This window comes from Pogoniulus pusillus, chromosome 21 (assembly GCF_015220805.1).
Source record: "Pogoniulus pusillus isolate bPogPus1 chromosome 21, bPogPus1.pri, whole genome shotgun sequence".
NCBI classification, from domain to species: Eukaryota; Metazoa; Chordata; class Aves; order Piciformes; family Lybiidae; genus Pogoniulus; species Pogoniulus pusillus.
In genome coordinates, this window is record NC_087284.1 from 11,877,567 (window position 1) to 11,891,057 (window position 13,491).

A 13,491-nucleotide genomic window follows, 5' to 3' on the forward strand; every position below is an offset into this window, starting at 1 on the left:
ATTCTTTTTACTCCGATATCGGTTTCCTTCCTCCTGTTTTTGATAACGTGACATTTAAAGATCAGAAGTGTTTAGTAAAACACCTCTGCATTTCAGTGGGGATTTCCAAGTCCCGCTGAAGTCAGCTGTGGTGATAGACTTGTCAGCTCTACTGTCCTGAGCAGCAAGAAACTTGGCTTTGAGCCTAGTCCTCCTCACCTGCTCAGAGACTTAAATGGTCTCTAGACCTTAGCTCTTATTTCAGTGTGGAGAAAGCCCTAGTTTTAAATGCATTGGTTTGAAATGTCACTTCTCCTCTACTGTGGGCAGGCTTCCATTGGGTTAGGACCTCCTTGTATACTTTTGGGTTGACTCAGTTGGTTTGTGCAAGTGCTGACTTGTGCTGTCATAGCTAAAGAAGCTATGGCTGCTCCTCTGCTAGAGGTGTCTGCTTCTCCTGCAGGATCAGTAGAGAGGAACATGAGATTGCACCTTGGTTTCATTCTGTCCAAAGCTGGGTGATCTAAAGCAAGTTATCTACCCCAAACTGGCCCTTGAGGTCAATACTCTCTCCTGCAGTTATTCCTGCCTGAGCTAGTCCTATTTGAGAGAAAACTGGATCACACCAGGGTTGCAGGATACTTGTTGGGAAAGCCGATGAGTTGTGTTTACTCTCACCTTGTAAGCGTGTGTTTGCAAGAAGGGACAGTTCAGCTCCCAACTGAATGTGCAGCTGAGCACACAGAAACTTGAGGGTTTAGTGACTGCTAGTAAAGCTCAGTGCAAAGACATGCATGAGACCCTGCTCATAAGTTGAAGAAGAGTTAGCATGTGCAATGTTACTGCCCTCTAAAGGGATAACAGTTGAGATGTGCTCTGGTAAGATCTTGTCTGTCATCTTCTGGCTTAATCTTGAATTTCTCTAGGATGTGCCTTTGTGCTCCACTGTGATGCTGTGAAGGCTTATGATGGAAGGATACTTTCTCCTTGCCCTTCTCAAGTCGTCGGAAGTGGAAGATTTTGCCTGGCAGCCCTATTCTGACCTTTTTTCCTCATTATCTCCAAAGAGTAGCTGCAAGAAATTATTCTGTAGATGGGGAAAAGAAAATGCATGTGTTCCTTTTGCCAACACTAACCCTGCAAACTTGTGAACCCAGCTGTATCGCAGCTGAACCCCCCTGAGGCTACCAGGTCTGTGAGCAGGGAGATAATGGTTTCTGAAGAGCTGGCTCACTGCCTGGCTCTTGTAGAAAGTGACATGCATGAAGAGGTGCCAACACAGGGAAAGGAAGGAGGCTGTAGAAGTTTTATGAAGTGTGTGAAGAAGAGTGGTAGCTAAGGATTGATGAAGTTCACCAGTCCCAGAAGGACATGCTGTGCATCAGAGAGCTCCTGAAACACTAATATACTGATTGAGAAGCTCATTTTGTTGCATACTGTGCATGCCTGGTGAGTCCACAGCCTGAGATCTTTGTAAATCTTTTACAGCCCGGAATGAGCAAGAGGAGCAGGAGGAAAAACGAGAGATAAAGAGAAGATTAACTCGTAAGGTGAGAAGCAACTTTGATCCTATTATGACACTGCTGTAACTTTCTCACTCCTGCACAGTTGTTTGCGTTTTTCCTTTTCCTCAGCACCATTTTCAAAAGTAGAGTGTGAAGTCTTTAAAGAAATCACCAAGGTTACAGGATGTAAACCCACAGCAAGCAAAGAGAATCACTTTGCAGGATATTGCTGGTGACATTTTGAAACAGGGCAAATGATGCAGTCTCCTAAACCAAAGGAGCTTTAAACAGCAAAGGATAAAGAGTGTAGCATTGGTCTACCCTTGCTCACTGTAAATGTAATGTCTTCTGCAGTCATTATGAAGAGAGTAAAGTGAAAATGATGCTGACTGCATTTCAGAATTCCACCTAAAACAATCCAAAAAAAAGGGAAAATAAACTTCTGGAAAGGGAGATTGTAACTTGGGGCATTTAAACAAGAGATAAGCACTCGTAAAATGGTGTAGAGCACAGAAAGCAATCTTGTATCAGCAGAGTGGACAAACAAAGCTGCATGGTTTGGGTTTGATTTTCCTCCCATTTTAAAGTCATTTACTCTGAAGAACAGTCACTTCAGATACACATAGCATAGGTGGTGTGAATGTCTGCAGTTGCCCCAATATATGTAGCCAAAAATCCATCTTGTTGCTGCAGATAAACTTTATTTTACCACTGCCTTAATTTTTGTCTTCAGAGGTAGAGAAAATCCCTTAAATGTACAGTTTGAGGCAGCACCAGCCCCTTCCCATACATTTTCAGGTCTTTTTGACATCTGTGATCACAGATGTCCCCTATCATGGCATAAACAATGACAAGGAAAGAGCTCTAAATATACTTGGAAAGGTTATATTCAGAGAGCTGGATTGCTTTCTCAGCTCATGTAAATCAGCAGAGTTCTTGGTCATCAGTGGGAAGATAGAGACCACAGCTCCTGTTGTCTGCAGGAGCAAGGAATGCAGCCCAGAGAGCTGACAACAGTGGTCTGGTATCCCCTTGTAGCGCTGCCTGATGGAAAAGAGACTAACTGCACTGCAGATTTTTCATGGAACTTACACCCTACATAAAGGGTAGAGGCACTGTTTTACCAGGCTTTTGATTTCCCTGTACACTGAAGGGAAAAATATGTACAGGAATCCAATTCAAAGCCTGATGTTATTTGATGAACAGCTGTAAGAGATAAAGAGCAAAGTTACTCATACCTAATCTGCTGCCTGAGAAGTGAGAACTTGCTAAATCAGCATTATTGCTGTACGGTTTGCCGTCCTCTACAGTGTTGTAGCACGTGGATTGTCTTGCAGGCAGAAGCCACAGCCACATGCTCAGCTAAAACACCTAGGCTGCTATAGCACTGCAGCAAGCAGTGTCTGGCCCTTGAAACTTCAGCAGTTATGAGGTTTCCCTCTATTGTCTTGTTTAAACTTTTAAATAGGAACAAGTGCAGCATCAGTCTGAGCCCCTGGCAAGTGGCTCTTGAATGAACATAGGTCACATTCCTTTTAGTTTTGACTTACTCCCTAGTAAAGACCTTTCTCTCCCATGTTTGTGAGATTTGTAGCAACATGACCTAGCATTGTTTGTGATGATCTTTTTCAGCTGTTGCACATTGTGTAATTTTAATGAAAGAACCATAAGGCCAGTCTAACGACCAGATTTGTTCACGCCTACCAAACATACTGTCATAAAGGCTCAGAAATCACTAGAGCAAAGAAGAAATAAAGGGTGCATGTGAATAGGTAACAGCTAAAAATGTCAAGCAGCTAGTGAATCCTGCAAAACCTGCAGGTATTCCCCAGCTCTGCCTTTCATGAGCACATCCCAGATGTGTCGTTGTGTCTACAGCAAAGCGGCAGACTCCTTCTGCTGATTTGTACTGAAGTCTTACACCGAAGGATTGTAATCCTCAGATCAAGCAGAAGTTTAATTGAGCACGGCAAGTGTTTTGCCCAGCAGACCCTTCTGTTTGCATGGAGTTTTAATGCACACACATGCCCACGGGGTAAATTCAGTATAAGGAATTAGTGCCACGTTGCCTCCTTGCAACCATGTGTAGTTAATACTAAGAAGGGGATTCTGCAGACTTTTGTCCTTGCGCTATAGAAACTACTAGCCCCCATTTTTTTTGGTGGGGTCATTCCACCTCTAAGGGAGCAAACCCACTTCCTCCATTAAAAAGCTGTTCTTAAAATTCCTTCAGCGCTGACATTTTGTTACAGCATTATGATGATAAGTTGTAACATGACATGCTGCAATAAGTAAGATTACCTTGCTAGGTCTAGCTGCCTTATTAAAGTCAGCAATAAATACCCAACTGAATTCATCATCTGGACAGGCAATTTCTTTAAAGAAATAATTAAAGGAATCGGCTGACCTATAGCAAGCTGCCCCTTTAAGCACTTCCCATTCTCTCTGACTCCTACCTCCAGATTAACTGGGGATAAGGGGACAGCTGTCATTCAAAGAATATGGAGGTAAATGATGTTTGGCAGTTTCTCTGTAGCTTGTGTTTCTTCTGCCCAGGAAAGGAGAGCTAAAATGTTATTTGCCTGTCACTTGAGATGCCTGTGGATGGACTCTGCACATTGAGCCCCACCTATGCTCCCTCTCCCTGCCCCCTGGGGCTTACCAAGCACCTTTGGGTGCATGGACTTCTGCCACTTGAGTTGAAGTGCATATGGATTAGGAAAGTTTTTTTACTGAGCACTGGTCTTGACCCACAAGCACACCCAGGAATAATTAATGTGTAGGGGTCCGATGGGAGAAGTATGGCAGGCAGGTCCCCTGCATGAGGAGATCTGGGCTCCCAGAATTACTGTGAATTTATCCTATTTGAACCACAGCAGATTTGGGTGAGCACTAAGGTAAATTAACACAAGCCTGAACTCCCTCTGAGAACTTCTATTACAGAGTCGTAGCCTGGATTCAGAGAACATCCTACAAATCATTTGCAAAGAGGAATAAAATTACTTTTTTCCTATCTTCTCTCCTCTCAGAAAGCATCATGCTCCCTGATCCACAGAGCTTTTACTGCTTCATATCCCCCACTGCCAATAGCTGATTTTTCCTCAAGGTCTAGCTCCAAAACTAAAAATCTCATTCATAGCTGTAATATCAACAGCCAGAATTACAAGGTGTGGCTGTTTCTTAAAACCCAGGCAATCAGCTGAAATATTTGCTTCCATTAAATTCCAGCACTGGTACAACTTAAGCTCTCTTTTTACTGGTGCCTCACTGGGAAATGTTTTGCTGTTCAATCTTTTCTTTAATTGACCTCTGCTGGCTTGCATCAGCAAAGGTTGTTCAAAATAATGAACTCTTGAGAGAGGTGGGACTCATCAGAAGGAGGTGGAAGGAAAAGGAAAGGTCAGAGGAGAAAAAATGGTTAGCAGCTAATTTGGATAAACTGTACTTACAGTCAGAGGGAAAGGTCTGCAGGGCATTTTCATCACATCTTGCTCCTGTATCCTACCATAAAAGATGGGCAGCAACAGAGTGAGTTGTGTGCACTGATAGCTAGGATCAGTAGTTTTTCACTTTGATTTCTTCCCTATATAACCACAGCATTTTAATGAGGTAACAAAATAGGCAACAATGGAGTGACAAGGAAACAAACTTCATTGTGACTGAAGTGGAGCAAAGTCAGCATTTTACATTTGATTAAACCCTATGACTGGACAGGCAAGAATCTGTTCCACTCCAGTTTCCTTGGTGGTGGTGTTTGGGTTTGCTTAATTTCCTGTGCCCATTTTTATCTCCAGTGATCCAGAATATACAGAGGAAAACTTGACCTGTGGTGAGACCTGGAAGGTGCTATTCTACTTTTACATTGCTTTTGCATTAATGCAAATCTGTTTACTTTGAAAAGGTGTTTTGCCCTGGTTCACAGTCATGTGAGGTTTATCCGGCTCCCTCAGCTCACAAATCTTCCCAAACAAGTAAATAAAAATGTTTACAACCAGGTGACATACTCAGAAGTTGACACACATGTGCACATCCCTTAGACATTAACAGAAATCCATGAGTGTCCTGCTCAGTAAGATTCCTTTCTCCCAGCTTGGAGCACCACAGCCTTGTGATGGCAACTGCATCGTGTCCTTTCACTGTAAGTTTTGAACATGCCTTATTCTTTCTGCCTATTAGAAACAGAGCTCACTCTCTTGTGTTACCCAAGAAAGACTGAGTAGCATTAAGCAATTTTGACTCGAGTCCTCAGCAAAATGGTGATAAAATCCAAGGTGAAATCTCAAGTGAGCTGTGCCCTCAATGTGGACAGACATTGAACTGACACCTACAAGTGGAGTCACTAAGAGTGTGTTCTGCTACACTATTTCCCCAGCTACTTAAGAGTTAAGTGTGTTCTGGGTATCCCAGACATAGAGACCCTTGTGCTTAGCAGCTCACAGGAAATCTCTGCAGTGGCATGAGAAAGTGCAGGAACAGTTTAACTGCTCAGATAATGCAGCTTTAAATAACTGATTTAGAAACCACACAGCGTGGTTGTCCCTCCTTACATTTTAGTATAAGCCAACTGGCTCCTTGGTTTAACGTACACAATGTATTTTGTGTATCTGTATATGTAAATATATGTAGATTTATGGCTACACATGAACTATATGGTATAAGCTGTTGACTTCGGGACTCTTTTCATAGCCAGATCACTGACAAGAGTCAGTGCATCATTTTTCTGGTATAGCTCTGCCCCAGATCTCCTGGGTCACCTTGAGCTGCAGCACTTGCTCCAGCTGCTCTATGTGAATGGAGACAATGGGGCATATAAGTACTTAATGGGGCATAGAAGTACCTTAAAATGCACTGTTTCTAGGCTTCTAAAGAGAAGGCAGGGCACCTAAAAATAACATGCAGTAACAGTTGTATGGCTTTAAGTCTGTCTTGGGTTCAGCTGCCACTTAAGAATGAAAAATTTGCGTTAACACTGAAGTTTCATACTGTGCTTGTGCCCTTGACATTTTGTCATGTATAATTCAGTGCACTATCCTTCACACCCACTGAAGGGTTACAGTGAGTGTCAGTGTGTAAAATGTACAGATCACTGACTTGATTTTTTTGCATTTGAGTTTTTTGCATTTGAGAACATAAGAACTTTCCTCAGGTGTGTCTCATATCATCATGTGACCCTTAATATTTACCATCATTTTGCTTTTAATGCACAACCAGCATGCCAAGAAAGCCAAGATAGCTGTTTAAGACTCAGTGCAGCATTGAGATGAATACCTGCAATGAATTCAGATTGTCAGTAGAAGCACCTCTGTGCTTGATGCTTTTAGAGTCATAGAATCAGTCATGGTTGGAAGGGACTGCAACAATCATCTAGTTCCAAACCCCCTGCCATGGGCAGGGACACCCTACCCTAGATCAGGCTGGCCAGAGCCTCAAGCTCATCCAGCCTTTTGCCTCCTTGCCACCACCTAGACAACATCCTGGCATGGTACATTTCAGTGTGTCAGCAGCCACTTGCCTTCTCCTGTGTACAAACTTGTTAATCACTTTGATTAGCACAAGCATGAAAGCTGGCTAATGTCAAGAGCTGACAGAAGCTGTGACACAGAGCAAGGCATTTTTCAAAAGTCCTCTTGCAGCTTGGAATGCTTGCAGAGTTCCTGCTTCCCTTGTAGCCATTTGGAAGCACAGAGCTTTATTCACAGGGTTTCATCTTTTGTTGGCGCCATTCTAATCTGAAATGACATCTGGGTTATGTCCTAAAATGATAACAGCTGAGAAATGTACAGATAATATGGGTGAGTCATCCTTAATTCATGCTGTTGTAGTAAAAGAAGTAGGTGATACTAGTACAGATGGATCCTACCCCTCATCTCTGAAATTTTGGGGTGTAGTCATATTATTTCAGAATGAAGATTCTCTATTCCCACAGTCAGGGGCCAGATTTTAAATAACTGGAAGCAAAACTCTGCTGTGCCACCTGAATAGTAATTAGTCAGTGCTCACAAACCTGCAGTACTAAAAAAACTACCAACTTGAAATCATGCTGAAGATGGGTTATGTGGGACAGAGGAAGGCCTCACTCACCGTGTGGCCATCATTGTACTTAAAGCATGGTGTAGCACTTTGGGTTTCTTACTTTTGTTAAAAGCTGGTCTGCTGATTGCAGTGTGTGTTTGGCTTGCAGATAACTGATGCATAGGTATTAGGGCTGCAGACTGAAGAGCCAGTTCTGTTCTTTTACAATTAAAAATAACGGTTTTTTTTAATCTATACATGTTTAGATTAATTTTCTTGTGCCCTCTGGCTTTTCTCACATGCTACTGAGATGTATTATCCTGCTTTCTAAAAAGAAAAGCCAAAAAACTTACGTCCCCAAAATATGTAGCCTTGGTTCAGAATGGTAGACTTCTTGCTACCCTCATTGTTTCCACTCTTATATTAAGTGTTATAATTTACCTTCAAATGGCTTTAGAGACAACACATGACCTATCAAACTTCAACCTGACTGATGCTGTCTTAGGCAAGAGCATGAGGCAGGGTGTAGCACTGTGCTCCTAGTTACACTTCCTGTGATTTCTCTGCCTTTAGTGTGCACAGTGTCTGGGCTGCTGTTGTCCTGAGCATCGTACAGGCAGCGCATTAGTGAAGCTTTGCAGACCACATGAGGTGCTTGAAGTCAGTTAGGTCAAATGTGCTCAGGGCTATCAGTGTAAAGAGAGAGGCCCACTCTCACCTCCCACCACAACTACCTTTTATAGAATGAGAAGAGGCAGTCATCCATACCAAGAACAAGCACACAGGGATTTGATAAGGATTCTGAATGGGGCTATTTACATCAGCACCCAATTGCTGGAGAAAGTTTTTCACCCTCCGCTTACCATCCTTGCTGGCAAGTTAAATGCAGGGAACTTAGATTCTTAATTTGAGAGGAAGGTGGAATTGCATGTCAGGATTCAGGAGCCCAAATAACTTTGCAGGCTAGTGTCTGAAGCATTTCGTGAAATGCTTATACCCTCCACTCTTCTCAAGGGCGATGTTCTGCAAAACAGCCATTTCTAGTGAGTAGGCACAGCATCAAATGTTGTGTAGCTGATTGTTAGCGGGAAGCCATTTGTCCTCTTACAGCGTGATTACAGATATTGCACCCCAAGAGTGAAACTTTTCCAGCTAATGGCCAACCACATGTAGCACCTTCTTTGGAAGTGGTTGTGCTGTTCATGCTAACCAGAGTGGTGTGCATCCAAAGAGAACTGATTCCTAAAAGCCAGTTCCTGTCTCTAGCCATGTCACTTGCTGTACAATCAATGGCCTACCAGCACACTACTGTTTCCTATTTGAGAGGAGGTTTTTGACTGTGGCTTCCTAGTCTGCTGTAAAATTTGAAAGAAACACTTTGGAACAACGAAGATGCTTTCCTGACAGCTTCCCTGACTGCTTCCTTGCAGTTTTGGTTGAGTTTTTTTTGGCTTGTAACACATAATGTAAAGTGTTAAAAGTCAAACATGCTGTGACACAAAATAGAACTGCAATAAAAAGTTTGGTGAGCAGCAGCCATCATCCTTCCTATGTTTTCTGGAGGTAAGGACAAGTCTGCAGACTAAGGAAAGACATTTGTTACCTTTTACACATAATTCAGGGCTTAGTGCTTTTGCTTGACTCTTCCTAGGCAGCACAGAAGTGCATACAGCAGCTCAGGACTGTGCAGGGAGTTCTAAAGCTGAGTTGTGATCATCTCTTCCTGAGACACTAATATACACTAGGATACTTTATTGCTTTGCATCTCATTTCTACCAGGGCAGATCAGCCTGAGCCAGGGACTGGAACCTCTAGCCACGGCTGCTTCCCAAATAACAGTGGGCCACTCCAGCAGCAAGGTGGGATGATATTCATGGTGTTACAACATGAGGTTATCCCTCAAGTAGCAATTCTGTAAAGGGCTGATAAAAACAACCGTTCTGGGACTATTTGAGCCTTCTTATTATCATAATGATGGTTGTAGGAAAATTAATCCCCAGGCAGCACTGTGCAGGGAAAAAGTTAAGTCCTGATGCCTTTTTCCACTCCTTCCTGCAGCTGAGTCAGAGGCCCACAGTAGAAGAGCTACGTGAGAGGAAGATCCTCATCCGCTTCAGTGACTACGTGGAAGTGGCAGATGCACAGGACTATGACAGGAGGGCAGACAAACCCTGGACACGACTCACAGCTGCCGACAAAGTAAGTAGAGCAACTTCAGAACAGCCATGATCTCAGCAGCTAGAGCATGTCATGGTGCACAACATCTCACAGCCCCCACAGGTCCCACTGCTGTCAAGAAAAAAACCTCCATCTGAAGTGCCTTTCCAACACATGGTGATTTCTTCCCATTCACAAGGTTTGAGTTGTAACTTTGGCAAGAAGACTCCTGTATGTGTGGAAACCAGGAGCAAGTTTAGCAGAAATAGACTATTTAAACAGAGAAGAGAGAATACCAGGCTTCTGAGGAAAGGTCTTCTTGGCAGCCCTGTTAATTATTTGGTTTTGATCTTGCCACATAATGCCACCAGCCAAGAGCTCCTGCAAGACATAGGAGGGCAGTATGACAGCAGCTCTTGCCAGTGTTGCTATGCCCACAACAGAACAGGCCTGGGTGCAAAAATGGCAGCAGGCCAAATAACTGGCTCTGTCTCTCCAAAGCCAGATGATATCTCTCTATTGGCGTTACTAAGCAGCCTTAACTCGATTTTTGCCCCATTCCATAGGGTATTTTAAGCACTAAACCAAGCTTACATGAGCCCTGCAGATGAAGGAAAGCCACACACTGAGTACTGAACATGCTTTCCTCTGCGCACCAATGGGACCTTCACCAAGTGGTGTCTCTGATGTCAGCACTAGTGACAGAGGGGTTAAATTGATGGCCAGTTATATCAGTTGGATCCTGAGGGTCTTAATGTTGTCTCAGGAAGAAGACTTCAAACGTTTCTGGCCACTCTAAGGGAAGAAGACTATGACATTGATTAGTGATTGCCATGCTTTGGTCACCCTGTGATGGCCACGTAGTTGTAAAGATTTTGAAGTACCTGTTTCCTGCTGTGGGAATCACCCAGCGATGGAGACCATGTTGTCCAGTGTTTAGAGACAAGAGCAGGATTCTTGGGCATGCCACTCATTTATGGAACTCTTGGATTTATTCACTGAGGAAAGGATCACAGGATATCAGGGGTTGGAAGGGACCCAAGATCGTCAAGTCCAGCCCCCCTGCCAGAGCAGGACAATACTATCTAACACAGATCACACAGGAACACATCCAGACAGGTCTTGAGAGTCTCCAGAGAAGGAGACTCCACAACCTCTGTGCGAAGCCTATTCCAGTGCTCTGTTACCCTTACAGAATAGAAGTTCCCCTTTATGTTGAGGCAGAGCCTCTTCTGCTGCAACTTACACCCATTGCTCCTTGACCTATCACAAGGAGCAAGTGGGAAGAGCCTGTCCATCCCCCCCCAGTCCTGGCCAGCTTTCAGATACTTAGAAACATTTATCAAATCCCCTCTAAGTCTTTTTTCTCCATGCTAAAAAGCCCCAGGTCCCTCAGCCTCTCCTCATAAGGCATGCCCTCCAGTCCCCTAATCATCCTTGTAGCCCTCCACTGGACCCTCTCCAGCAGATCCCTGTCCCTCTGAAACTGGGGAGCCCAAAACTGAACATAGTATTCAGATGAGGTCTCACCAGGGCAGAGTAGAGGGGGAGGAGAACCTCCCTTGATCTGCTGGACACACTCTTTGTAATACACCCCAGGATGCCATTGACTTTCTTGGCCACAAGGGCACATTGCTGTGCCACAGTTAGCTTGTTATCCACCAGGACCCCCAGGTCCCTCTCCACAGGACTGCCTTCCCACAGATCACCTCCCAGGCTGTACTGAGGAACTGAGGAAATGCAGCCCTGCATTAAGGCAGGTGACATCCCAAATATGAGTGTGCCAGGGTTCAAATCCAGTTTACCCACAGTCCATCTCTAAAACAGATGGCAGTGTCTGAGAATCTGTAGTGCACTTTTTTCCTCATGCTTATAATAATTTGGATTTTGTACCTTAAAGTGTTTTCATATCTATGTTTCTGTGTCTTCAAACGGAGCCATCTCACTGAAGCATTTTTCTCTTACCTTTATATGCAACATGTTTATCTCTGCTCTTTTTCACAAAGTCTTTTTAATGCTTTTCTTTCCCTGATAACATAATCTCTGTCTCTGATAATGTTATCTGTCTGCTTTAGTTTTAATGTAGTTTTGAGAACAAAGTGAACTTGTTTTGATTTGTCTAATTTATACATTTATGAGTTTATTTGTCCTTTGCAGGCAGCCATTCGGAAAGAGCTGAATGAATTTAAAAGCACTGAAATGGAAGTTCATGAATTAAGCAGGCATCTAACAAGGTGAGCTGAGATTCATTTTTTAAGACTATCAAAGAACACTGTTGTTGTAAAAAACCCAAACAATCCAGCAGCTGTTTCTCCAACACCCACTGAACACACCATGAGGTCTAGACAACATTTAAAGCTAGAGGCTGTGAAAGAAAACTCAGACAAACCCATGCTGCCTCATTATGTGGCGGTGTGCAGGCACATGCTGGCTGCTTAATGAAGTACAGCCTCTTCTCATTTCATTTCATTTCATAAATCCTCATGCTGTAGCTGCATGTCTGTTCTTCTGATATCAAAAGTAAATAGTTTTGGTGCTTGAAGGAAGACAGAATGTCAAACCAACACGTAACAAAGTGTGGTTGGACTCAATCATCTTAATGGTTGCACTCGATCTTAAGGGTCTTTTCCAACCAAAACACATCTATGACTCTAAGCTGTGACTGAGTGTACACGCAAACCTTAATAGCATATGGCTGCTCCAGGCTACATGTATCCTACACACAGATCTCAGTCCTGTCTTCCACATCCAGCCATAGGCAATGCAGTGAGGAAACAGCAAAATGAGCCTTTTAAGAGACATGATTTTTTTGTACTTTTAGGTGCTTTTAAAATTAAAAAGGTAGATACTGAATGAATTATTTACACCCCCAAACTAACAACTCTCCTCTGGGATAGACCTGAGGTCTGACACAAAGCAGCAGAGGTCAGGGCATGTCCCTGTGCACAACCTGTGCTGAGTCTACTCTGGTTTTGCTGCTGAGCTGAACTCTGGCTATTTCAGCTCAAGTCAGGCCTTTGCAAACCAGCATTGACCTACACTTACTGTCAAGATGTTAAAGACGAGCATTAGGTGTTGAAGACAAGTGACAGTGAGAGCTGGTGCAGGGGTGGAGCTGCCCTTGTATTACTACATTCACAGCTAGGCACTCATAAAAAATGCAGGTCATACTTTTAAGAAAAATACAGAAAAGCTTAAGGCAAAATTAATTTTGTATTAGGGGATTTTTATGTGTATAAATTAATAATTATATTACAATTCACCACATGTATTATGCATATATTCCCTGCAGAAACAACCTCCCTTCTTCCTAGCATGTGCTAGGATGGTTGCACAGGGGGTTGTAGTTACAACATGCTGCCTTTGAATCACAAGGTCTGGAAGAAGCTTTAGGGTGTGCAGATGGCCTAGATCTATTGACACTAGTGACTGAGCCTTTGAGGTACATGTGGCTCGCTCCTCCAGGAGAGTGGTGACAACTTTTGAAAGGATGTGGCTGTTTTAAAGGGGAAGTTACTGCAAGATGTTGAGCTCTTGAGAACTCCAGTGACTTCCATAGGGCCTTCAGCATCCCACAAACACAGAGACTGGTTTTCCAGAAGTCTTTCCAGCTGCTTGGTTTTCATAAGGTTTCTAGGCAGTATTTTGCTTTTGTTCCAGTGCTGGGGTGAGCAGTGACCCTCAGAAGTGACTCAGTTTAATTTGAAGGCCATTAAGTGCCTCTGACTCACTAAAGCTGGCCCAGGCATACTTAGAGCTATAGCTAATATAACAGAAATTAGAATAAGGGTTTGTCTGAAGTTCAGCAGGATGTACTGGTAAGACAAGTGACTTCAGG

The 13,491-nt window shown here is 43.4% G+C and overlaps 1 protein-coding gene across 9 annotated transcripts in view; it reads left to right on the forward strand.

Moving 5' to 3' along the window:
• Positions 1-13,491, forward strand: part of PHACTR1 (phosphatase and actin regulator 1) — a 450,233-nt gene that overhangs the window by 431,287 nt on the left and 5,455 nt on the right. For all 9 annotated transcript variants that reach the window (XM_064160941.1, XM_064160939.1, XM_064160943.1 and 6 more), the window contains 3 exons: positions 1,468-1,529; positions 9,555-9,695; positions 11,811-11,887. In XM_064160941.1, the coding sequence (XP_064017011.1) occupies positions 1,468-1,529; positions 9,555-9,695; positions 11,811-11,887 (280 nt within the window). The remainder of the gene's footprint in view (positions 1-1,467; positions 1,530-9,554; positions 9,696-11,810; positions 11,888-13,491) is intronic.